This window comes from Rissa tridactyla, chromosome 7, assembly GCF_028500815.1.
Source record: "Rissa tridactyla isolate bRisTri1 chromosome 7, bRisTri1.patW.cur.20221130, whole genome shotgun sequence".
In the NCBI taxonomy this organism is placed as follows: Eukaryota; Metazoa; Chordata; class Aves; order Charadriiformes; family Laridae; genus Rissa; species Rissa tridactyla.
Window position 1 is genome coordinate 44,432,482 of NC_071472.1, and position 22,833 is coordinate 44,455,314.

General features: G+C 60.3%; 1 protein-coding gene across 2 annotated transcripts; it reads right to left on the reverse strand.

Moving 5' to 3' along the window:
• Positions 1–124: 124 nt before the first annotated feature.
• MLXIPL (MLX interacting protein like) lies at positions 125–21,766 on the reverse strand. Of its 2 annotated transcripts, XM_054210124.1 has the most exons (17): positions 21,245–21,766; positions 13,558–13,664; positions 13,318–13,400; positions 13,029–13,118; positions 12,218–12,262; positions 11,713–11,911; positions 10,875–10,952; positions 6,302–6,468; positions 5,626–6,223; positions 4,943–5,010; positions 4,275–4,461; positions 3,498–3,610; positions 3,191–3,310; positions 2,768–2,895; positions 2,274–2,397; positions 1,006–1,135; positions 125–562 (listed from the first exon to the last, which is right to left on the reverse strand). In XM_054210124.1, the coding sequence occupies exons 1-17, from the start codon at positions 21,538–21,540 to the stop codon at positions 441–443; spliced, it is 2,655 nt and encodes an 884-aa protein (XP_054066099.1). In that variant the 5' UTR covers positions 21,541–21,766; the 3' UTR covers positions 125–440. The 2 variants fall into 2 exon arrangements, with proteins under 2 accessions (XP_054066099.1, XP_054066098.1); XM_054210123.1 differs by having other exon boundaries at positions 5,626–6,468.
• Positions 21,767–22,833: the final 1,067 nt, after the last annotated feature.

Sequence of the window (22,833 nt, forward strand, 5' to 3'; positions counted from 1 at the left end):
TGCCTGCCTCCTCACCCTGGCCATCCCTGCCGTCACCCATCCCTGCCTTCACCCTGCTCCTGCTCACCAGTCTGGCCCCGGAGCAAACCCAGGGCAGAAGAACCACACCAGAGCCTGTGGGCAGAGCAAGTCCTTTATCAGGTCACAGAGCCAGGCCCCGCCACCCAGCAACTCCTAGTGCCCAGGATGGACAGGGCCCCATGCTGCGTCAGCTGCTCTGGGGCTTGGCAGGCCCTGGGGTGCAGACCATGCGCAGGCAGGGACCCCCGAGCCGCTGCCCGAGGGAGAGGAACCCCATGGCCCCAGGCTGCCACTGGCCAGGCACACCATGCTCCAGCAGCCCAGCTGTGCTGGCCCTGTGGCCCCACTGGGGGGGGTCTTCGCTGGCAGTGGTGGGCACGTGTCTGGCAGCACCGAGGGACTTGGCAAGGCTGGGAAAGCTAGGAGGAACTACCACCATGGCCCATTCCCGCCACTGCCCGCGTTGCCTGCTCCGGGATGCAGTCTGGGTCGCTCAGGATGGAGGTGGAAATGCTCAGCTGCCGGAGGGAGCTCAGGACGGCTGTGGGGAAACGTGGGACATGTCAGCTGGCCCCTTGGGGGTTGGAAGCGGCCCGGGTTAACCCAGCCCTCCAGCCCCTGGAACTGCACGACAGCTCCCTGCCACAGCCCCCAGCAGCAAGGGCGAAGGAAAACCCACCCTGCGGGGCTTTGGGGAGGGCTGAGCCCTGCCCAGCCGGGACCTGGGCTCTCAGGTTAGGGCAGCAGCAGCCAGCTCAAGTGGAGTGTGGTGGGTGTGAAAGGAGAGCGGAAAAGCGCTGAGCACGCAGCCCCAGAACATCCCACAGGTTCTTCCCCTCCCGTGCAGCAGAAGCATGGCGCAGCAGCAGCCCCCCTACCCCACGGCATGCCCCCGTCCTTTTCCCCTCTGCTTTTCTGTCAGTCTGTGCCAGTGGGCCAGCCCAGACTCTTCAGGGTGCCACAGACAGGAGCAGGGCCACCTACTTGGCCGAAGCACTGTGAGGGAGCAGTGCTGGTCCAGCCAGGCGAGAGATGTCTGGGTGAGGCTCTCCATGCTGGCCGTGGAGACCATACCGTTGAATGATTCAAAGAGAGGACGGATGATGATACTGAACTGATGGGAGCAGAGGAGTTAAGGACCAGTCTTGCCAAGACCATGGTCTCTCACCTGCCAGGTGTGGGCAGCACCCTCCTACAGGCAGCAGGACAAGCCTGCCTGCCCGGCCATGGAGCAGACCTGCTGGGTGCCTTCCCCAGAGCAGCACCATGCTGGGCACCAGCCTGTGTTGCTGGGGACCTGAGTGTCACCTGGGGCAGGCAGTGGGAGAGCTGCGTAAGCCCCGTCGTGACTGGGGCTGTCAGAAATGGTTGATTAGGCACAAAGTCTTCCAGTGCAGATCAAGGAGCCAGCTGGCACAGTGTCCTCTGAAGTGTGCTCCCCTGGTGCTCCCAGCCTGCAGGGACCACCGCTGGGGACTGGTGATTTTGTGTGTGTAGTAATCGACAGCAGATGCCTCCATCATGAGCATGTCCTGGAGTCCATGTTGGCCTTAGTATCCCCAGTGTCCTGTGGAAGAGCTCTACAGTGCTCCCAAACTCTGCATCAGGAGCCACCTCTGCCTCGCCCAGGCTGCCTGCACTGGATTGGACTGTGGGCAGCAAGGCCTGCCCGTCCATCTGCCCCTTGGGATTTTGTAGACCTCACAGTCTCTGTCTCTTCAGGCTAAATGGTTCCAGTGTGTCTAATCCCTACTTATGGATAAGAAGGTCCAGCCATTTGACCACCCATTCCCTGTCCCTTGGTCCCCTCCATCCTTTCCACTGCATGGAGCCCAGACTTGTGTCCCAGGCATGGGCACACCTGGGTTTCCAGAGTGTACCACATGGCCACCAAGGCCAAGGCATCTTGTCCCTGGCTTTGTGTCTAATCCTTAGTCAATGACTGCTGCCCCTCTGAGCCAGTACCCATGTCTGCAGGACCTCAGCTCCACTGGTGACTTCTGCCTGAGGACTGACCGTTTACTCCTACTTTGTTTGCATCCTTGTAGCGGAAGCTTCCTCCTAACCACAGCATCTTGGCATGTTCCCACCATGTGCCCTTTGGTGGAAAACATCTCCCCGCAGTTCCCAGAGCCTCTCGAGCTGGAGGGACTTCACAGACTGGAGAGGAGCAGGTTAACCAGAGGACCCAGTGGACCCACTGTTTGGTGGAGGGGTCAGAGCAAGCAGCAGGTGCTGGCCCCAAAGGATACGATCCAGAATTTCCAGTTCTGCAGCGTGGAGGAGCGGACATACTCATCAAACATGCTGCGCATCTGGTCGAAGCGCTGGCGTGTGATGGGCACTCCCGTGGCCGGCAGCTGCTCCTGGCACAGGCTGTGGGGCACAAGCAGCGCCGTGGGTCTGTGTTCAGGAGGCTGGAAGCCGCGGGGGCCACCCCATGGGGAGAGGGTCTGTCAGGACCCCAGCTCTCAGCAGGGCTGGGCGGGCAGCGTGCCTCTCCCAGGGCAGCTGTGGGGCATGGCCCCACACTCTGGTCCCACGCAGCACTGCCTCTCAAGCAGTGTCCCCCCCCACAACTCCCAAAACAGGGTTTGAGGGGGGACAGAGTCAAATCCAGGTCCTGGGAGGTGCTCAGGAGACCTGCTGTGCACTGCTGCCTCCCCAGTGCTGCCGTTTGCCCTGCCTGGCCACCCCGCTGCAGGCAGTGGCTCCTTCCCGCCTCCCCCGGCCACATCCCTCTTACTTGATGGAGCCGTTGAGCTCCTCGATCTGCTCCCGCAGCCGCTGTGCCTCATCCTGCAGGGCCGCTCGCTCTTGCTGCAGCTTGCAGATGTACTCGGCTGTCTTCTGCAAGGTGGTGGCCTTGCTGACCTGTGGGGCCACCGGGGTGAAATGGCAAAGGGAGCCCCCAGGGCGGGCATGGTCTGGGGCGAGGCACCTGGCGCTTCACATAGCGGGGCTGGCAGTGCGAGGTGTGGTGTCCCACCCTGGCACGGCTGCACCACACAGGTCTCCACGGGCCTGGTGTGGGCTTGCAGCCTCCTGCCCCACGGGCTAGGGTGCAGGGCAGGAGCCCCCTGCATGGGGGCAGACCAGGGACGCAGCGTCCCTGGGTGATACACCATGTCCCCACGTGCCCAGGGCTGGTCCACCCACTGGTGCTCACCTTGATGCTGGGCTGGGCACTCAGTGTGCTCACCAGGCTGTGCAGCGTGTCAAAGCCCAGCTTGATGTTGAAGCGTCTCTTCTGCTCGGCGGATATGTGCGTGATGCGGCGGCTCTCCATCTGCGGGCAAGCGCTGTCAGGCACCTCCTGGCGGTGGGGAGAGCCCTGGGCCACATGCCCCATCGGGGATGGGCTGTCCCAAAGCTCACAGCAAGGGTAGGGGGGACAGTTTTTGGGGCAGCGGGAAAGAGGGGTGCATATGGAGATGGTGCCCCTGTAGCAAAGGTGGCGCTTGCTCTGGCTGTACCTTGCTGGACTCAGGCCTGCCCCGACGGGACACGGGGTGATGCAGGGAGATGCCAGCGCTCAGCCCCACAGTGGGTCTCGGGGAAGCCTGGCTGGGCTTGGGCCAGTCGCTGCCTGGAAAAGGAAAGGTGATGCTCTGGGGAGAGGGGCAGCAGCAGCAGCTCCTCATGACAGGCTGCCAGCAGGATGCTGCGCTGGGACAAGCAGAGAGGAGCAGCCTGCAGCGATACCCCCGCCGCGGGCAGCCACCCCACTCAGCTGATGGCGATGCTCTGGTCCAGCGTCCGACCACATCTTATCACTGTGTCTTATCCCAAATCCCACTCATTTTACAACTGCTTGAAAATGGGAACATTTAGGATGTGACGTTTTTAATTCCTGGCATTTCTTAAGGTGGAAATCGCCAGGAGAGAGTCCCAAGGGCAGCAAGCAGACTGAAAGTGGGAACGACACCAGAGCCTGGTTTACAGCCACCACTCTGGTCTCTGCGGGTGAAAGCAGGGTGCTTCCTGCTTGAAAACCAAGCTCCGGGTTTTCAAAACCACAGTCTGACATTTTGCTCCTTTGCGTCTTTTTCTGTTTCTGCTTTTGCCCCTGGAGAAGGATGGCAGGTGACGGGGCTGTGCCCTCCCCCGCAGAAAGAATCACCCGTGCTCAGCTGGGTAAATGTAAATAGCTGGGATTGAAGCCGAAATGAAACATTCCCACAAGGTGTGGTCCAAGCTGCCTGCAGGAAACGCGGTGTCCTGTGGAGCTCCTCGGGGTGCCCGAGACTCACCGCAAGCTGACGTGGGGGACAGCCTCTCCACCTTGGGCACCAGCAGTGGACCTGGCTGGGTGCTTGCCAGCGGCACCGGCACCAGCACCGGCACTGCCTGGGAAGAGCTGGAGCCAGGAGCCAGCCCTGGGCTCAGCTGGGCCATTCTGGAGAGGAAGGCAGCGGGAACGTCGGTGACAGTGCTCTGCTGCTGGGAGAAGGCAGAGAGAAGTGGGAGGTCGGTGGCCCAGTGCCCTACACATGCCTGGGGATTGGACCTTCCCCTTTGGTTGGTCGGTGGGTAGGCACTGACAGCTGAATACTGAAGGGGACCGGGGAGGGGAACGTGCAAGCCTGTCCCCATGGGGCATCCCACCATCTGCAGGGGCAGCCTGAGCCCCATCGCCCCTGGGCAGCATTGCCAGGAAAGGGGCCCTGCAAACCAGATATTTCCCACGTCTGCCCTGTTTCTTTATGGGAGAAAACATGCAGGTGACTCCTGGCACCCTGGCCACATCCCCCCCCTCCTTCACCCTGTGCCTGTCCAGCCCCATATTGCAATGGGTGACCCCACAGAGACCCATCTCCCCACCTGCCCCGTCTCTACCCCAGCAAGCAGGAGAGGGACCTTCCTGAGCCGGGGGCTAGGGGCGGGCAATTCCCGACCTGGGGGGTAGGCGAGTGCTTACCGGGGCGACTGGCGATGCGGGCATGAGTCCTGCGCCCATTGGGGCATCGAGGGATGGCTCCTGCTTGGCTGCAAGAGGGCAGGGAGCAGAAGGGTGCTGCTGCGTGAGGGTGTCAGAGCTCGGGTGACCTTTCCTGTGCCGGGGGACAGCCAGTCCCAGCAATGGCGTTGCTGCAGCCCCGTCCCTGCTCCTCTGCAGGGTGCCCGGGTGAAGGGTGACGCAGCCCCTGGGGGGAGGTGCCTTTGCCCTCCTCAGTGGGGCCATCCTTGGGAGCCGTGGTGCAGGCAGGGACTCCCAGCCCCTCCCCAGCCCAGCATGGGGCTGGACACGACAACTTCTGTGGGACCCTGTCCCATCGCAGCCACAGGCAGCAAGTCAGGCAGGGTACTGGTGACACCTCAGCCCATCCATGGAGAGCCGTGGTGACCAGGCTGGGGACAGAGGGACCTTGCAGTGGTGCCTGTGGCCAAGCCCTGGGGCTGCCTGGGGCACCCCCTCTAGGTGCTGCTGGAGCCAGGGGGGCTCCCGCTGGGAACAGCTTCACCCATTGGTTTGGTTCTGCCCAGCATCCCCAGCGTTCCAATCTGAGGGAGAAAGTGGGCGCCCTGCTCTGATCCCCTCCCATAGCACCCCCCTGCCACCGGCTCACTCCTGTGCCCCCCGGTGCTCCCTGTCGCCCTTACCTGTGGTCAGCAGCTGGCTCAGGCAGGGACTGGGCACAGCCAGCCGGGGCTGTGCGGGGGGTCCCAGCAGCCTCTTCGTCTTGGTCCCACTGGGCTTCGCCTTCGGCTGCCCGCCCCCGCCCTGGGGCAGCCCCTTGGGGGGGGCAAACCTGGGGTCGCCCAGCAGGGCGGGGGGCAGGAGCTGGGGGGCGGCCGGGCCGGGGTACCCTTGGGGCACCATGCCAGCAGCATAGCCCAGCCCCAGGGCGTGGGGAGCCAAGTAGGGCGTCGAGAGGGGGGAGGCAGGGTGGGAGAGGAGCGAGGGGCTGGGCGAGCCAGCGTAGGGGAACTTGGAGCAGGGGGCTGAGGCAGGAGAGAATGGGGGGTCCGGACCCAGCAGCGGCACCCTGGGGGACGGGACACGGGGGACGTAGGGGGGTCCCGGCGGCTCCAGGCTGAGGCACTTGCTGGGGAGGCCATACTGCAGCAGGGGCTTGTGTTGGAGCTGGGGACTGAGGCTGCCGGGGGCCATGGAGGGGGACTCAGGGGGCAGAGGGGCTGGGGGGAGCTCGGGGGCCAGGAAGGCACCGTGGAGGCCGAGCTGGGAGGCACTGCTGGGCTGCGGGAGACATGGGAGGGTCAGTGGGGGTGGCTGGGGCACCGGCAGCCGCGCGCCATGGGCCGGGGTCCCGCTCACCTGGAGGAGGGTGCCGGGTGGGAGTGGGGCCTCGGTGCTGGCAGGCAGCCCCCGTGCACCCATCAGGGACCCCCCGCCGTCGAACAGGGGCTCAGCCATGGGCACAAAGCAGGGTGGCTCCTGGTAGCCTGCTTGTGTCTGTGATGGACGGTGGCTGGTGAAAATATCTGCAGTGCCAAGTGGAGACAGAGTGACGGTCATCAGGGGACCTTCCTGGAAAGGGGTGACAAGCCCCGGGCATGCCAGGGGGAGCTGTACCCCATCACTGGCACTGCCGGAGACTTGCCAGTCCCGCCTTCAACTTGTGGGGCTGGGGCAGCTCCCGGCTCTGCCAATGGATCTGGTGCCCGGGTTGTGAAACACTGGAGTGTGGGGGGAAGAGGCAGTCCACGTGCCCGGGACCAGCCTTGCCACACACATGGGGACAGGAAAACCCACCCGGGGTGCCACCCAAGGGTGGGGACCCTGTCCCCATCCCTGACACCCAGCTGGGCACCGCATGCTCCAGCGCCAGGGCTGCTCCCAGGAGGGTGCGTGGCTGTCCCACTCCTCCTGAACCAGCCCTGGACTGGAGCAGGGACTGCAATGCCAGCGACAGCCAGGGCTTGAACCAGTGTCACAGTGTCTCCGAGCCACAAGGGACAGTCCCCTGGGGTTGTAACAAATGCTTGTCTCCCTACCCCGGCGCTGCTGTGCGTGCAGCCTGTGGCTAACCACATCCCATGGCCTTCCCGAAGACGAGCCCCGTGACCTCGCCACGACTCGCTCTCCCTTCCTCTCCCCTTCCCACAACCCTGCTCCTTCTGCAGGCCCAGACACTGCAGTGCAAAGGGCTGGCCTGGCACGGCACTTCAGACAGCCGTCTCCCTGGTAAAACGAGCTCCGCAGGCACATCGCCCCCCTACACGCCTTGTCTCAGCTCGGGCATCGCTACCGGGAGGGTTTCCCATGTAGAGGATGACTGTGGAATAGGGAGGGGGCTGCTGGTTGCTTCCGCACAGGATGGAGCAGGAGCGCTGGCTGGGTTTGCAGGCCGCTGCTCGACAGCCCCTGGCAAAGGCTGTGTGTGCAGGCAGCCACCCTGGAACACAGACACTCGCGTCGCCTCCGGGGAGCACCCAGCTGTGCTTCCAGCCCCTCAACCGGTATGAGCATTGCTGCCTCCAGGTCCCTTGCTGCTGTCGGCAGAGCCTGGCCAAGCCCGGCCGAGCCCAGCCGAGCCCATATGCTGGCTCTGCCTGCCTGGCATGCGCAGCCATGCCACGGGCACCAGCAGGGCTGCAAGGACTCTGCTCCCCCTCTAAGCTCCAGCCCCCAGGGTGCCCTGGCTGGAACCCACAAGGGCCCGAGACCCTTCTGAATATACACCAGAGAGCAAACATGTCAGCAGAGAGGGATGCCATGGGGCTTAGCACGGTGACAATTCCAGCACTGCCATGCGCTGCCAGACAAGGGTAACACTGGTGCAAGATGAGGCAGTGCCACCACTGAGCTGCCCCGCTCAGCCCCCAAACTGCCCCTTCCCCCTGCCAGGGACACAGTGAATGTCTGCCAGCACGGCAGAGCCACCCCGGCCCCACCATGGCCTGGTACTCCATGTGGGCCGTGGTGCTGCCAGGCAGGGTCTCAGCCTCCCCAGGGCGCAGCACCTAGCCCCACGCTGCCCCCAGCCCTCTGCTGTGCCCACGTCGGGCTGTCAGGCCCACTGAAGTTCTGTGGATATTTATAGGCATTTCTGGTGCCCAGCTCTGCAGATTCAATTCCTCTTGTGCCTCTCACTGTGCTGCAGGAATGGATGGTGGATGCTGCCCAGCATGGCAGTGGGCAGCCCCTGGTCACCCTGTCCTTCCTTTCTCCTGCCCCTTCCCCACCGCACAGCTCTTGCCTGCACGCCTCTCCACCATCACATCACCCTGACCTGCTCCCAGGCCACGCAGCATGGCCAGGACATGCTGCTGCTCAAGGGAGAAGAGCCCATGTGGTTGGCACACCATGTCTTTAGCATCCCATTCAAACCTGGGGCTGCTCTGCAAAGGGGTCAGGGTTACAGAGCCCGGTGCAAAACCAAGGACCCTCCAGGGTCACCCCCGGGCTCTTGGAGAGCCCTGCAGTGCTGCAGGGTGATGCCACCCCACAGGAAGGCCAGCCCAGCCCCCAGCTCCCCCATGCCTGGCGCAGGTCCTACCTGGAGCACGGTGCCAGCAGGGCACGGGGCTGGGCTGCTCCCTCGCCTCTGCCATCAGGGCTTCTCCATGCGCCCCACAGCACGCTCCAGCACCCGCCGCGGACACGAGGTGCTTCCTCATTTGGGGATTGGTTTGCATGCGCTGACTGACAGGCGCCGAGCTCTGCCACAGACACCAGACACAGTGACAGCCCTGTGACCCTGTGGGAGCCCTGCACGGGCTGTCTCGGTGCCTACCCTACGTGCTTGCACCACGGTTCTCTGCACGAGGCTGCCGGGGGGACCCCTGCTCCCAAGCCACGAAAAGCCACTGCATGCCCTGCTAGAAAAGTGGCCTTGGGGACATAATCGTATTGGCTGGCACCTGCAGCTCTGGCACCCAGCATTCACCCCCCCATCTCCTTGCCTCACTCCTCCCATGGTCCAGTGGGCACACAGCCCCAGCGCTGCCCATCGCACGGTGCGTGCGCGCCCCTCTGCTCCTACACCTCCGCCCCGCAGACCACCGTCCCACCAGCGTGCACATTGCTCACACACAGCGCTCAGCTCTTGCAGGACTGTAACCTCTCGTCATCGGGGTGAGCTGCTCCATGCAGTGTCACAGGAAATGCCCTGTCCAGGACAAAACTCCCACCCACAAGTCTCCAAGCAACCCCGCAGGGTGCTCCCCTGCCCTGCCGCACACAAAGCTCCTCCAAGGCTCAGCAGCCCACGCCTGGGCAGGCAACCAGGAATGCCATCCCTGATCCTAGCTGGGCTTGGGACCCTCCCCAGCCCCAGCAGTCCCCCCATGCGGAGCTGCTGGGCATGGGCAGACAGGAAGGGATGCTTTCCTGCCGTGTAGTGGTTTGCAGTAAAACCCATCCCATTCCCAGACAGCACCCTGGAGCAAAAGGTAGGCCTTTTGCCCAGGAAAAAAAAAAACAGCTTGGCTGCTCATAGAAATATACTGGTTCAGATGGGCACCACTGTGCCCCTTGCCATCTCCCCCTGAGCACGAGGCTGTGCCACACCAGTGGCACAAATGGCAGCTGGGCCCACAAAGAGAGGTGCTGGGGCTGCTTCTGTGACACCGTCGTGGCAAGGTGCTGCTTGAAGGAGGTCGGTGCAGCTTTCCAGCACCATGCAGGACCTCCTGGGGGAAGGGACACCTGTCAAGTGTCAGTTTGACCCATTTGGAGTTGTCTCACCTCTCAGTGGCTGATGCCCACACGGGGCACTTGGGTACAGGAGGCAAAGGGCCAGCAGTGGGAACGGACCTGCTTCCCAGCACTGCTTACCCTGATGGGGCCTCTGGAGGGAATGAGCTGAGGAGGGTGAGCAAGAGCCTTCCGACCCCATCCATCCCTGGGGCATCCCATATCAGAGTGTCCCAGCCTGCTCTTCACCAGCAGCTGGTCTTGCATCACCCTGCAGCCGTATGGTGCAAGCACCCTCGTTTCCTCCCGCCGAAGGAAGCGGAGACCAGCCGGGGAGCTTGCAGGGTGCTCACAGATGCGCAGAAAGATCTAGAGATGCTGGTGCTGCCCCAGGCCACCAGCTATCTGGGTGGGCTTCAGCCACCAGCCCACACTGGTTCCCATGCTGCAAGATGTGCCCAGGCCACCAGCTCTGGCATGTTCGGGGGGGCAGAGCTGGTCCCCAGCGCAGGGTGCACCAGTGGTGCCTTGCCCTGGTGTACGAGGACACTGCACGGCACGGCTGGGAGCAGAGTACGTCCCAGCTGACTCCACAGTGCTCACAGACACTAATGGCTCAGAGCCTGCATGGTAGCACTGGTGGCAGCTCCGTGGGAGGAGGCCGCCATTGTTTGCTTCACGGTGTGTCCCCCTTGTGCCAGCTGGACACCAGTTTGTCTCTGGGCCAGCCTGTCGGGGATAATGGCCCAGAGGATGTGGCACAGTCCAGCATGGGATCCCAGCTCCGAGCCAGCCCCCTGGGATGCTCAGCCTGGGGCTGGCTGGGGAGCGGGATGAGGAGGGGGACACAGCAGTATGGAACCTGTTCTCTAGAGGTTTCCGCTTTCTTGTGCAGGCAATTGTCCTTTCTCTGTCTGCAGCCAAAACGAGTTGGTTTGGTACTCCTGGAAAGACCCTCTGTTTGTAGAAATCCCCTCCCACAGCTCCTGTCCGGGCCCTTCCTGACCTGCTGTGGCTCTGCCCTGGGTGCAGGCAGGCACGCCAAGCCCCCGCCCCACCACGTGCCACAGCACCCTGGCCTGTGTACGCTGCTTTTTCCATGCTGCTGGATGTCCGGTGCTTTCTGGCTGCCCCAGCAGCTCCTGCTGCTCCCTGGCCAACCCTCTGACCCCCCCATTTTTGGCTGCCGTGGGGTGCAGAGCATGCTGGGCTGTGTGGGATGTGGTACTGTATCTGGGCTGGCTCTTACCTGAGATCTCCATATCATCCAGGCTGGGCTGCAGGGGTGCCAAGTCCGGCTGTATCATATCAGCATTCCCAACATACGCTGGAAGAGGGCAGAGCTGCAACACCGGGACCCAGCCACTACACCCCCAAGGTCCTCCCTCAGGGCTTCCCAAACCACTGCCCTCACACCTGCCTGGCTGCCACCCCTCCGTGTCACCCCAGAGTCACCCCACATGGCTACAGCCTACCCTGCAGCCATGCATGGGCAGGGAGATGGGCACCCACCCTGCAGACACCCAGAGCCATCCTGTCCCCACAAATCTGCCCACCAGCACCTCTGGGACCTCATCCTGCTCCCAAGAACCCCAGGGAAAGTCTGATCCTTGGCGCAGGACCTGCCTGGTGCTGCAGGAGCTCCAGGGACCTGGCCAGGCAGGGACAGCAGAGTGGCCATGGAAGGCAGGACCTGCCTACTGCTTACCCAGGGCTGGCAGCCCTGCCCTGGGTCTGGTGCAAGGTCCTTCACGGAGCTAGCGCTCCCTCGGCAGCTCAGCCCATCCCACCTGGGACAGCCTGGTCTGGTCTGTAGGGAGCCACCGGAGGAGGGGATGCTCCCACCCTGCCCAAACAAAGCGAGAGGCATCCACACCTCCGGTGGCTCCCTGCTCCTCTTGGGCAGGGCAGGAGCATCCCCTCCTCCTGCCCCAGCAGGAGGGATGCCAAGGGGATCTTGTCTGCCCAAATGACACAGGCAGCAGCTCTCAGGGGCTAAGCCACGAGGCAGCGAGGTGCTACGGGGTGTGCTGCCTGCCTGGACCTCCTCCTCCATCTCCAGCGAGAGCAGCGTCTAGGACACCTACCATCCTCAGGGGGCACCTGGTGGGTGCTGGGCGTCTGTGTCATGGTGAAGAGGGTGTCAGAGATGTCTGAGAGGAAGGTGTCCAAGTCAAAGTGCTGCCTACCCCCCGGCTCCTCTTCCTCATCCCCAAGCAGCATGGGCACCACGTTGCAGAAGAGCTGGTTGCACCATTTCTCTGTTGGCCTCCAGACATCCTCATCCTGCATGAGATGGAGCAAAGGAGCCAGGTGGGCACCTCTCATAGGTAGGGTCAATGCCTCGCTCCCCACCTGATCTCCCTGGCAGCTCCCATGCTCCCTGCAGCGTTTTTCACTCCCAAGCTTCACAAATTGCATGTTGGTGCTTCCCAAAGGGTGAATCCGGCATCCTAAGTGCTTGGCATCCCATCCCATTGGGCTCATCATGCCCCTGGCCTCTCATCCACCCTTCTCCCAAGCTGCCCAGCACAGGGGTCCACATCGCACCCCCCTTTTTCCCCCCTCCCCACCTTTCCCCAGCGGACTCACCCGCTTTGGGCTGGAGAGCTCTCCCTCTCGGGTGGACTTTCGGAGCTGAAGGAAAAGACAGCCTGTGTCACTCCCCAGCCAGAGTGGGCACAGCGCAGGGCAGAGCCAGGGGCAGGGCAGAGGGGGGCAGCGCTCAGGAGGGGGGTCCCTGCGGGGGGGGAGTATGGCCACCACGAGTTCACATCTGCCTTTACTCTACAGGGTCTGGGCTGAGCAGCCACTGCAGTGATGGGATTGGCGGTGTGTGGTGGTGAGAGGCTGCCAGCACCCTGCCCGCCCGTGGCACCCTCAGCCTTTATCAGTCCTGAGCGAGCGGCTGGGGAGGAGGCTGGACCACGCTCCACCCCGCATGGCTAGCGGCCAAGGCTGTGGTGCCAGCTTGCGTGAGAGCGGGCACCCGGAGTGACGCGGAGCCACTCGGCCTGCCTGGCAGCACGTGCTGCCAGAGTGAGAGGTGGATGCCAACAGCATGCCAACAAATCCCAGCCCAGCCAGAGCGCTGTGGGTGAGCCGTGGATCTGCTTGACCCACCCCAATGTGTACGCTGTAGGTGTACTGCCAAACCCAGCCCCAGATCGTGCACCGGGCAGGGCAGTCATCCCAGGTCAGGCTGCTGGAGCACACCGCAGCACCACGGGCAGCTGGGGATGGGGTCCCCACTGAACTCCCCATGCAGGCACCATGGGGGCACCCTCCTGCACTGGCAAGAACCTGACACATGCAGCCATGGCTGCACATTGGGCATGCTGATGTCCCGTCCCACCACTGGCACTGCCATGGGACGGGGAGCAACAGGGTCAGAGCCACTCACCCGCTTCTTGTAGTAGATTCTCCACTTGTGGTACTCCCTCATCACCACCTCGATGCGGCGTTTCCAGTAGTTGCCCTCCAGCACGACAGCCTGGGGAGGGGCAGGACTGCTGAGCCCCCCAGCCCCAGCACCCCACAGCCAAGCCTGGTCTCCTTGTACCACATCAGAAATATCTTTCACAGAAAATCTATGAAATACAACGAGCTCTGCCTCCTGTGTGTCCCCAACTCCCACCTGTGCCACCCAGACCTGCTCCTGGCCCAGAGATCTGCGAGGGACCACACACTACCTCTGGTTTTCGGTGCTCATCAGCCTCCGACCCCTCCAGCGGGGTGATGAAGCCGCACACAGGATTCTTCCTCTGCTCCACATCTGCACAGGGAAAACACAGCTGGCTTTACTCATGGCTCCATCCCTGGGCAGGGGAGGGTGCCCGTGCACTCATACATCGCTGCCCCGGTTCCAGCTCCATCCCACCTGGCATCACTCAGCACTTGGCATATTTAGCGGGGTCTAGCCCTGTACTCACACTGGATGTACCAGGCTCTCCAGATAGCGTTGTTGAGACGAATTTTATCCCGGCAAGGCAGCCGCAGTCCCTTGAAATTCTTCCACTTTGGAGACACCAGCTTCCCACTAAAACACCAAGCAAAGGAGAGGCTGAGGGGCGCCATCCCAGAGCCCTCCCAGTTTGGGGTCTTCTGCGGGGGCCATGCCTGGAGAGATGCCGTGGGCCACCAGTCTGGTGGCAAGTCTGGAGCAGACACAGCTGTGTGGCTCCGCTGCAGGCTGCTTGCCAGGCACCTATGGGAGCACCCACGGTAACACCCTGAGCTCCTATTCACCTTGAGAGCAGCGCAGACCTGAACCGCGAGCTTCACAGACCCACAGGAGGCTTCTCGAGCTCCTGGGATTACAGCACAGCACGTGGGGGAATTGATTCATTGAGGCTCGAACCGTGGGTCTGAGGTGGGACCCTGCTGCCCTCCACCAGGACAGCTGCATTCCGGCCTCAGGGGAAGGGAAGTCTCCTGTCCAGATGGGCAGGAGACGTGGACATGTATTGCTGCGGCTTTTGCCTCATTGCAGCATTTGGGCAGCTATTTCTGTCCCTCCTTTTAACACCAGACCAAGCTTGGAAATGCTACCTTCAGTTGGGGGCAGGGGCAGGCAGGGGCAGCCATCTGCGTGGGTCTGGGAAGGCAGGACAGCAAGCTGGAGGACATTGAGGACATTAAGGACATCAAAGGACACTTACCAGTGCCCCAAGACAAACAGGACCGGCTCTGCCCTCAGCCCAGTGCTGCCCTGGACTCTTCTCCACCCCCATCCCTGCAAAGCTGCTCCCTCGCCCCAGCTCCAGCCCAAGATGGGCTCCCTCCTTCCCATTTCCCACGGCTCCTGGAGGCAGACGTGTTTGTTCTGCAGCTCTTGGTGGCAGTGATGTCCCTAATGGGCCTGCAGTGCAGGCAGCCTCATTTCACTAATTGTCTTGTTTCCTTCCAGCCGAGGGACATGAGCCCCTTGTGCGTACCCACCGGAGAGGCCCTGAGGGTCCTGCGAGAGAGGCTGGTGTCCCATTGCCTTACTTTGGGGTCCTTTTCACCTGTTCCTGAGAGCCCAGTGGCTGCCCCAGCTCTCCCGCCCACCAGGGCACGTCCTTGAGGCAACGCTGGCTGCATGGGAGACCCTTTGTGAGCAGGCTGGAGGCTGCATGGCATCCCTCCCCGGGAAGCTCATGTCACTCCCCAGCCAAGAGTGTCCCTAAAAGATCTCGGGGCTGCTTTAGGTCTTTGGTACACGCAGGGAGGAGGAAGGGTAGAGGCTGGGCTGGGTGTAGGGCTGCTGTATCCCCCTGCTGCCCGCATTTCCTCAGGCGCACCCTGGGCCGCATCCCCAGGGAGGTTCTGGGGATGAGAGCAGTCCCCAGCTAACACTTTAAGAAGCCACATGCTTGTTTGTTCAAGCTCGTGAAACCTTCGAACACCCTTGAACAAAGACCCTGGATGATTCTACATTAACCTGACTGGAAATCTGCCTCCTGCGGCACGGCACAGTATGGCACGGTACGGCACAGCATGGCAAGCGGGGCTCCCTCCCTCAGTGGCTGTGCCAGCTCGGCTCAGAGCTCCTCGCAGCCCAGCAGGCAGGTGGCTTGCTGCAGGCGGCGTGCTGGCCTTGCAGTTAGAGGCAGGCAGCTGAAGACGCAGCAGCACAGGCAGCGAGAGCCCTGTGTCCTGCACAGCTCTGCAGAGGGAGAGAGCGTGCCGGGGAGAGGAGACTGCTGCTGTCTCATCTCACTGTGGGGCACAAGGGGACCCATCGGGCTCCAGAGCCTGACACAGGGATGTGTCTGGGAGTGAGCGCTCCCGCCTGCAGGGGTGGACGGGGACAGTCTCCCCACGGAGATGGAGCCCTGACCCATGGCCCCGGGGGCTGGGGAAGGACCGGTGTCCCCGCAGCTCCAGCCTGCAGAGAGTTAAGGACTCGGCTGCGCGCTGGCCACTCCGCTATCACCAGGATTTTGAACTTTCCCCAGCGGCACAAGGCAAACACTGCGGTGGTGCCAAGCAGAGGAGCCAATGGAAGGGACGGGTTTCCCAGGCGCGTGGCCACATCCTGCTGGTCAAGGCTACGCAGCCACGCTCCTCACCGGTGCCACCCGCCCCGACAGCCGGCTTAAAGGAGCAGTGCGAGCCCATGGGCTGCAGGCCCGTGGCCACAGACGGGCATCTCAGCCAGGGCCATGGCCATGGAGCTGCCGTGGGACCTGGAGGCAGGGAGGAGATGCCATCAGCCTTTGCCACTAACTGTCTTTTTTTTACCATTAACGACCCTTTCGGGTTTGGGCCTTATCAGGCTGATCTTTGCTCCCTGGTTTGCCTTGAAAAGGGCCCCACCCTTCCCTGAAATTATCTCCCCAGGGAGATGAATGCAAACCTCGCGCGGAGCCATGAGAAAGGTTTGGTATGCCCCAAACAGGCTGGGGGTCCCACTGCCCCACGCTGCCAGAGGAATGGGCACACATTCCACCGGCTAAGGAGTCTTTGTGGGATGGGGTGAGATGAGACCAGGACTCAGCCTGGGACCAAACCCGGCATGGGTCAGCACCGACTATTTGGTCCAGTAGCACCTTGTTTGTGCTTAATTCACTTAATTTAAGGTGTTGCGGCCCCTGCTTTCATGGAAAAAAATTACAATTTTGCTCTCCATCAACAGCAAGAGGAGGGGGGGAGGAATGATCTGGTGAGATGCAGGGATGCACGAAAACGGGTGGCAGCAGGAGGGGAACAGCCGAGTGGAGAGTCCTCTGGCAGGTCCAAGCCTGCTCTGCCTTCCCAAGCCGTCCCATCCCCATGGGATGTCAGAGCCCACCTTGCTCCCTGCGCTGCCAGACACAGCTTGGGCTGGGGCTTGCTGAAAGAGGGTAGCCTTTCCTGGAAGTCCTAAAAGCTCACCTTTGATTTCTCACAGATTTGGCTACCAAAGCCGTGCTTTTTTTCTTGATTTTTTTTAGGTTTTAAAATCGAGAGTCTGAGAAGGAAAGTTTAAAATCACACCACAATTTTCCTGAAAAGTGCCCCCAAGCAAAAAATGACTGCGTTCAAATCCGACTTCGAATCTTGAAAGCTTTTTTCTTTACCGCCGTGTGCTGATGAAAAGGCTGCCGGGGCGCAGGAGGGAGCGAGCTCTGCCCTGGCAGGCACTGCAGCGAGCACGGGGGCAGCCAGGGTAACTCAGTTGTAACAAAGGTGTTAATAGACTGTACTGGGGATTAGATAGGGAGCAGTTCTGTGTATTTACTTGCAGATAGAAGGGCCTAAGCCCTTACAGCTCTGCCTCTCAGGCAGCCATTTACCTCCACGCAAAGCGAGCATCAAGTGTCCCAGGTGAGAAGGGAAGTCGTTTCAATCCTCTGGCAAATATTTGTCTGGGAAGTTGGGTAGCTGTGACCCAAACTAGGTACATCTCCACAACCCATTTGTTTTGGTGATCCCTGCAGGTACGACTCCGCTGCGCATCAGCGTGGGAACAGGCTTGCACACCAGCCCAGCTCCTCAGCACACTGCTTGGATGGGATCAGCCCCTCTGCCTGGGGGCTTTCTGCCCCTGCATGGGAGTGGTTAAGGCACTGTGAATTGGAGAATCAATCAGAGAGTACGGTAAAGCTATAGCAGCAATTCCACTTTGAGGAAAGCCTCAGAGCCTGCTATCAGCTTGCCGGGAGGATGAATTAGTAGGGAATCGGCATGCAAGGGTGTAATGGAAGCCTGCCTTGGTTTAACTCACAAGAGGGGCAGAGTTAATGCTCCACGTTGCTCACCAGTCTGATGTCCCTGCCTGCTAAATCTCACCTCTCAGCATTTGCAGGGGAGAAGAGGAGGTTAGTTTACGTCACACTCTGGGAACAGCTGCAGAGGGCTTCTTCTGAAGCACAAGATAGATGTGTGCAGGATAAGACCACAAGTGGCTGCAGTTTGCAGTTCCCATCTGCACCCAGTTTTTCTCCCTTCAGGAGGGCAGTTCCCCAGGTCGGCCACCCAACGATTCCTTGCAATGGGTCACGGGAAGGTGTGCAAGCCCGGGAGACCAGCTCTGCGAGGCAGGACCCTGGGGAGTCACGCTGTGGTGGGGGGGAGAAAGACCTTTCTCGGCTGGGGAGGTGGTGCTAAGGGCAAAGTGTGAGCAGCTCCTGAAGGAGCACAGCTCCACATCCTCAGCTTTTTGAGGGAATGTGGGGGGGCCAAGTGTGCTGCAGGGTGGTCCACCCATGGGAGAAGCAGCACTCTAAGGAAGGGATTCAAGAAATGCAGCACATTGCAGGAGAAGGAGTTGAAGAGAATCATTAAGTCTTTGGCAGGAGAGCGGCTGGAATTGTCCTGGGTGGTGGAAAATGGGTACAAAGGGCCTGGGAACTGCTTCATCTCAGCCACCAGCACCAGGAGCAAGACCTCATCAGGGGGAGTTGCCTCCCTTTGAGGGCTCTGGAGAAACAGAATACTGCTAGAAGCAAACCTTCATGTGGGGAGAGTGTTTCTTTCCCAGTGAGGGGGTGATGCACAGTCCAGTCCATGGAGGGATAGTATGTCAGATCCTTGGGGCAATTGCTCAAGCTGAGGCAGGACTGCCATAAACACCCATGAAGTGCCACGGAGGAATTCTGGAGAGGGGAGGAACTACAGCTACCCAAATGACTGTTCAGCTACAGCCATTGAAAAACTGTACCATTTAGAGAAAGTTCAGCGTACTGCCTTTGAAATGGTGTGAGCCCAGACAGCAAGGGATGGGCGGCTGCAACAGTCACAGCCAGCAGGTCAGGAGAAGCGGTAGTTCCCCTCTGCTCAGCACTGCTAAGGCCGAGTCTGGATATCGTGTCCAGATTGGTCCCCCCGATAAATGAGGGAGGTTCACAAACTGGAGGGATCCTGGAGGAGGATGTTATCATGGTTGGGGACTAATGTACATGACAGAAGAGGAGGGTGAGTGATGGGTTTGTTCAGCCTGAAGAAGAAAAGGTGGAGAGAGGATCCACTTACTGCCTTCAACTACCCAAAGGAGGCTACAGAGGAGATGGAGCCAGACACTTCTCAGACATGCACCAAGAATGGACAAGAGGCAACAGACACAAGCTGGAACAAGGGCAACTTTAATTAGAGCCATGGACCCTCTTCCCTGTGAGGGTGGTTCAGTCCAGGGACAGGGTGGACAGGTGGTGGTGCTCACCATCCTCAGTCTCCATCCATCACATGATGGCCCTGAGCAGCCAAACTCCTCTGGCTTTGGAGTTAGCCCTGCCCTGCACAGGGCTTGGACTATGAATTCCAGAGGTGCCTGCCAACCGATACCTTTCTGTGTTTTCTAGTTTGTTAAGGAGCTAGTCCACAACATAACTGTGGATGCACTCCTGAAGACTGGAGGACATTTGTCTGTCCACTCCAACTGAAGCTGTGCTGCACCAACACCTCTTCTGAGGAACGTGGCTGTGAGGGAAGCCATGAAATGGCAGATGATGCAGAGAAGTACCAAATCGGATAAAACTGAAAGTAGAGGCGTGCCAAGTATCTTTAAACTCCATTTCGCGCCTCTGATACCTTCCTCCAACTACTGCTTACAAGTCTGTCAAAAATGTATTAGCAAAGCTACCATGGGTTTCCAAAGGGAGAAAAGAAGTGCCTGAACAGCAGCTAGCCAGCGGAGTGGCCAGCTCTAGAGCTAGAGTCCAATCCCACCTGTGGAGAGGCATATCCAGCAGTGCACTAGCATCAGGTTCCCCTGAACCTGATCTCTGATCAGTGCTTGTCATCCTTTTTTTAGGGTGCTGTCAAGCTGCAGAGCATGACAGCTGAGAGGTAGAGAGTGAGAGCATCTAAGGATGGAAGGAACTCCAAGAGAGAAGAACCAAGCATGAAGTATGGAGAACATCCAATGTCAACGTTCCCCTGGTTGGGTCCCATGGTCTGCAAGCTACCCTGGCTCCATGGCAGACCAAGAACTGCTCCCACGGACATTAGTCTTATACCAAGGCAGCCAGAAGACATCTCTAGACTCCGGGGTGGCCATCACTGGTGGCACTATTGCTTTGTAGCTGAGGTGGATCCTCCTCGCTGAGCGATACTGTCCAACTGCAGTTAGGGTTTGCTGTGGTGCTGCGCTTGGGGCTGGTGTGTGCATTGTCATGCTCAGTGCAGGAGGGAAACAAGGCCCTGAAAGAGTCCAAGGGGTAGAGAGAACTGAAGTGATGGAGCCCTGTCTGCAGTGTAATGGCCAGTTCTGGGTGGCATGCAGCTCCTGTGGGCCACTCCACCTGCCAAAGCACTTGCACCCTGCTCCTTTTCCCTCCTCTGGGGAGCACCAGAGCTCAGGGGCACATGGAGGCTGTGGTGCATCTCAGGAGTCAAGATCTTCAGCACCCTGGGGTGGAGCAGTGTCTGCTCCGCCAGCCCCAAGCTGCAAGGCTCAGAGTAAGGCAACTATGGGTCCGGGAGAGCAAAAGAGAGTCAATGTCCTCTGTGTGTGGCACTTAGAAGTGACTTGCCTGACCAGGAAGTGTGACTCTCAGCTGGGTTACCCCATGCTGAAGCTCACCGTGCTCCTGCAGAATGCCAGCTTCACCAGCACATTGAAGGAGAGCTGTGAGCAAACCATGCAATCTAGGATGTGGCGATGGGCCAAACGTACACAGCTATGTGGCAACCAGTACCCTTGGTGTGCTGTCCCAGTGCCTGGCGTCACCAGGGCTGCTCTGGCAGCAACCACATAGTCCATCGTGTTGAGCACTCAAAGATTTCCAAGCATACCTGAGAAGTCAGCAACTGAATGAGACCCTGCGTGGAACAAGGTAGTGCACAACTCTTCAAGGCTGTTTTGCTAAGGTTTTGTTTTCATGAAGCGTTAGTAGGACATCATCATTCCAGGTTTTCACCTGGACATTTTGGGAAAGCTATGCAAACAGTTTTGCACTGATGGCAGAAGAGCAACTCATCCTAATACTATGCTTGAGAGAACTCAAAGCCTTGGGGCCTCAGCAAAAGAGGCAAGCTGCCTCCAAGAGTGTGGACCAAGGCACCGAGAGACATGACGCAGGCCCTCCTGTTGTCACCTGTGGGATGAGCAGGTCCCTAGCATCCTGGACTTGGGTGATATGTGTGGTTGGGGGAGCAACGCAGTCACCCACCTGATTTTGCAGGAGAGAAGTGGGGAAGCTTTCAGGAGGCCCTGGACAAAGCCCATTGAAGCCATCCAGCCCAGACTGCTGCTGCATGTCCTGGGATAACCTCGGGACATGTGGACAGAGTCAAGGACAGGAAGGCAGGACTTCTGCTGTGGGCTGGATTGCCAAAGACTGAGCGTTGGCTGCCCACAGGGTTATTGCTGCTCTACGGAGTATGCAGGACCTGGACATGAGGGTTCCACAGCTGGGTGCAGTGACTCCAGATCCCATGGGAAGGTGAAGGAGGGTTAAGCTACACGTGAAGAGAGGAGGAACTTCTCATCTGGCTCCACGGCCAACAACCCAGCACCAGCTCATTCTCTCTGAAACCCAGGATGGCGGGTTTTGAGCAGATTGCACATCACAGCCCAACGGACAAGAAGATGAGAATGCTGCAATTAGCAGCAGGTTCACAGAGGGTCAGTAGGGCTCAGATAGCCTCATGCCTTCAAAGAGCTGGGGGGGTCCGTGAGACACGTGCCAGCGAAAGGGGTCTGGGACTCACCTGTACTCCAGGCTCATGCACTCGAAGAGACGGGTGAGGGTCGGGTCGATGCTCCGGGGATCAGATGGTTTGGGCTCGGTGCGGTGGTGGCGCCGGCGGGGCAGTGAGTCGCTGTGCGGGGACGACACCATGAAGTGGCCACTGTGGATGACCTGGGAGGGGTTCTGCACCCCGGCACCGGGTCCTGCGCTGCCCACGGCTGCATCCTCGGAGTCGGAGTCAGAGTCGGAGACGGGGCATGGCCCAACAGGGGGCTCCTGGAAGGGTCCTGGCAGCCCCACCTGAGCTCCTGCCATCACCTAGTGCCTGCTGGGGAGCCCTTATTGGCCTGCCCCAGCGTTGTGGTCCACGTCCTGGCTGTGCTGGAGCCCTACAGGTGCTGCATTGGCCTCGAGTGCATGTATCTGGGCTCCCCAGCACAGGACACCCACACCACACGTCCTCCTCAGCGCCGCTGGCCCCACCCTGGCCCACGCCGTCGCCTCCACGCTCTGAGGTTCAGCTTTCGGTTTGGCTGGGCGGCTCGCCGCCAGCCCTATTTATAGTGGTGGTGGCTGATCCCGCCCATGGTGCACCGTCAGCCAGGCCACCGCACACGGCCACTGGCCACTCGCCACTGGCTACAGGAGCTTCAGCTCCGTGCCACCCCTTCACTTGCCACCGGCTACAGGAGCTTCAGCTCCGTGCCACCGTTCTGCTCTTGCAATGAGCCTGATGGCCATGGCTTTTATTTCCCTGCAAACCCAGGGGGGAAGCGGCCGCGGGTCTCCTGCCCCCCCTTGCCAGCAGCCACGTGTTTGCTGGCAGTCGGCTCTGTTTACCCAGGTTAATCGGCAGGGAGAGGAGCGGGCGGTATTTACCCAGTGCCTCTGCCCTAATGTATCTCCCTGCACTTCCAAGGGAACAAATACAGATTAAGGGATACAAACAGGTAAAATTATAGCAACGGGCACCCAGCTCAGCACAAAGCACGCCGAGTCACTGAGCCGTGTGCCGAGCTGAGAAACAGCCCAGGCAAAAGCCTGCTCTGAGGTGGGACCCAGCAGGAGAGGGGATGCAACGATGAGCTCGGGTGCGGTGGGATTTACACACCTTGTGGTTGTGCAGTCCTTAAGATGGGTTACCTTCACCTCCATGGTGTCCTGAGAGTTGCAGGCAGGCAGGGCTTGATGCTCCAGCCACCGTAACAGGGTTCCACTTTAGGTTTCCGCTGAATCGATAAGCTGAAAGGAGGTTCTTCTATGAGTCCTTTTTGTTAACAGCTCAAGCTGTGTGTGTCCAAAGAGGGAACTCGAACAAAGGAATTCCTGGGCAATGATGCCCTTACAATCTACGCATCCGCCCTTCAGGTGCCTTGCAGGTGCCCTTTGACCAAATGGCAGCTTCTGGTCAGGGGTCTTCCTGTTCCTCCTCGGGTTCTTTCTCTGTCTCCAGGTGGCCGCTAATGGCTCTTATCCCATCGGGTTGCAGCCTCTGCTGAGGCTTGTATCTTCCTTATCCCCTGGTTTGCACCAGTCTTGGGGCCTTCCTTTGTGTAAGTAACCTGGGGTTCAAAATAAATTCAGCTTAGCCAGGTGAAAGTTCGCAAC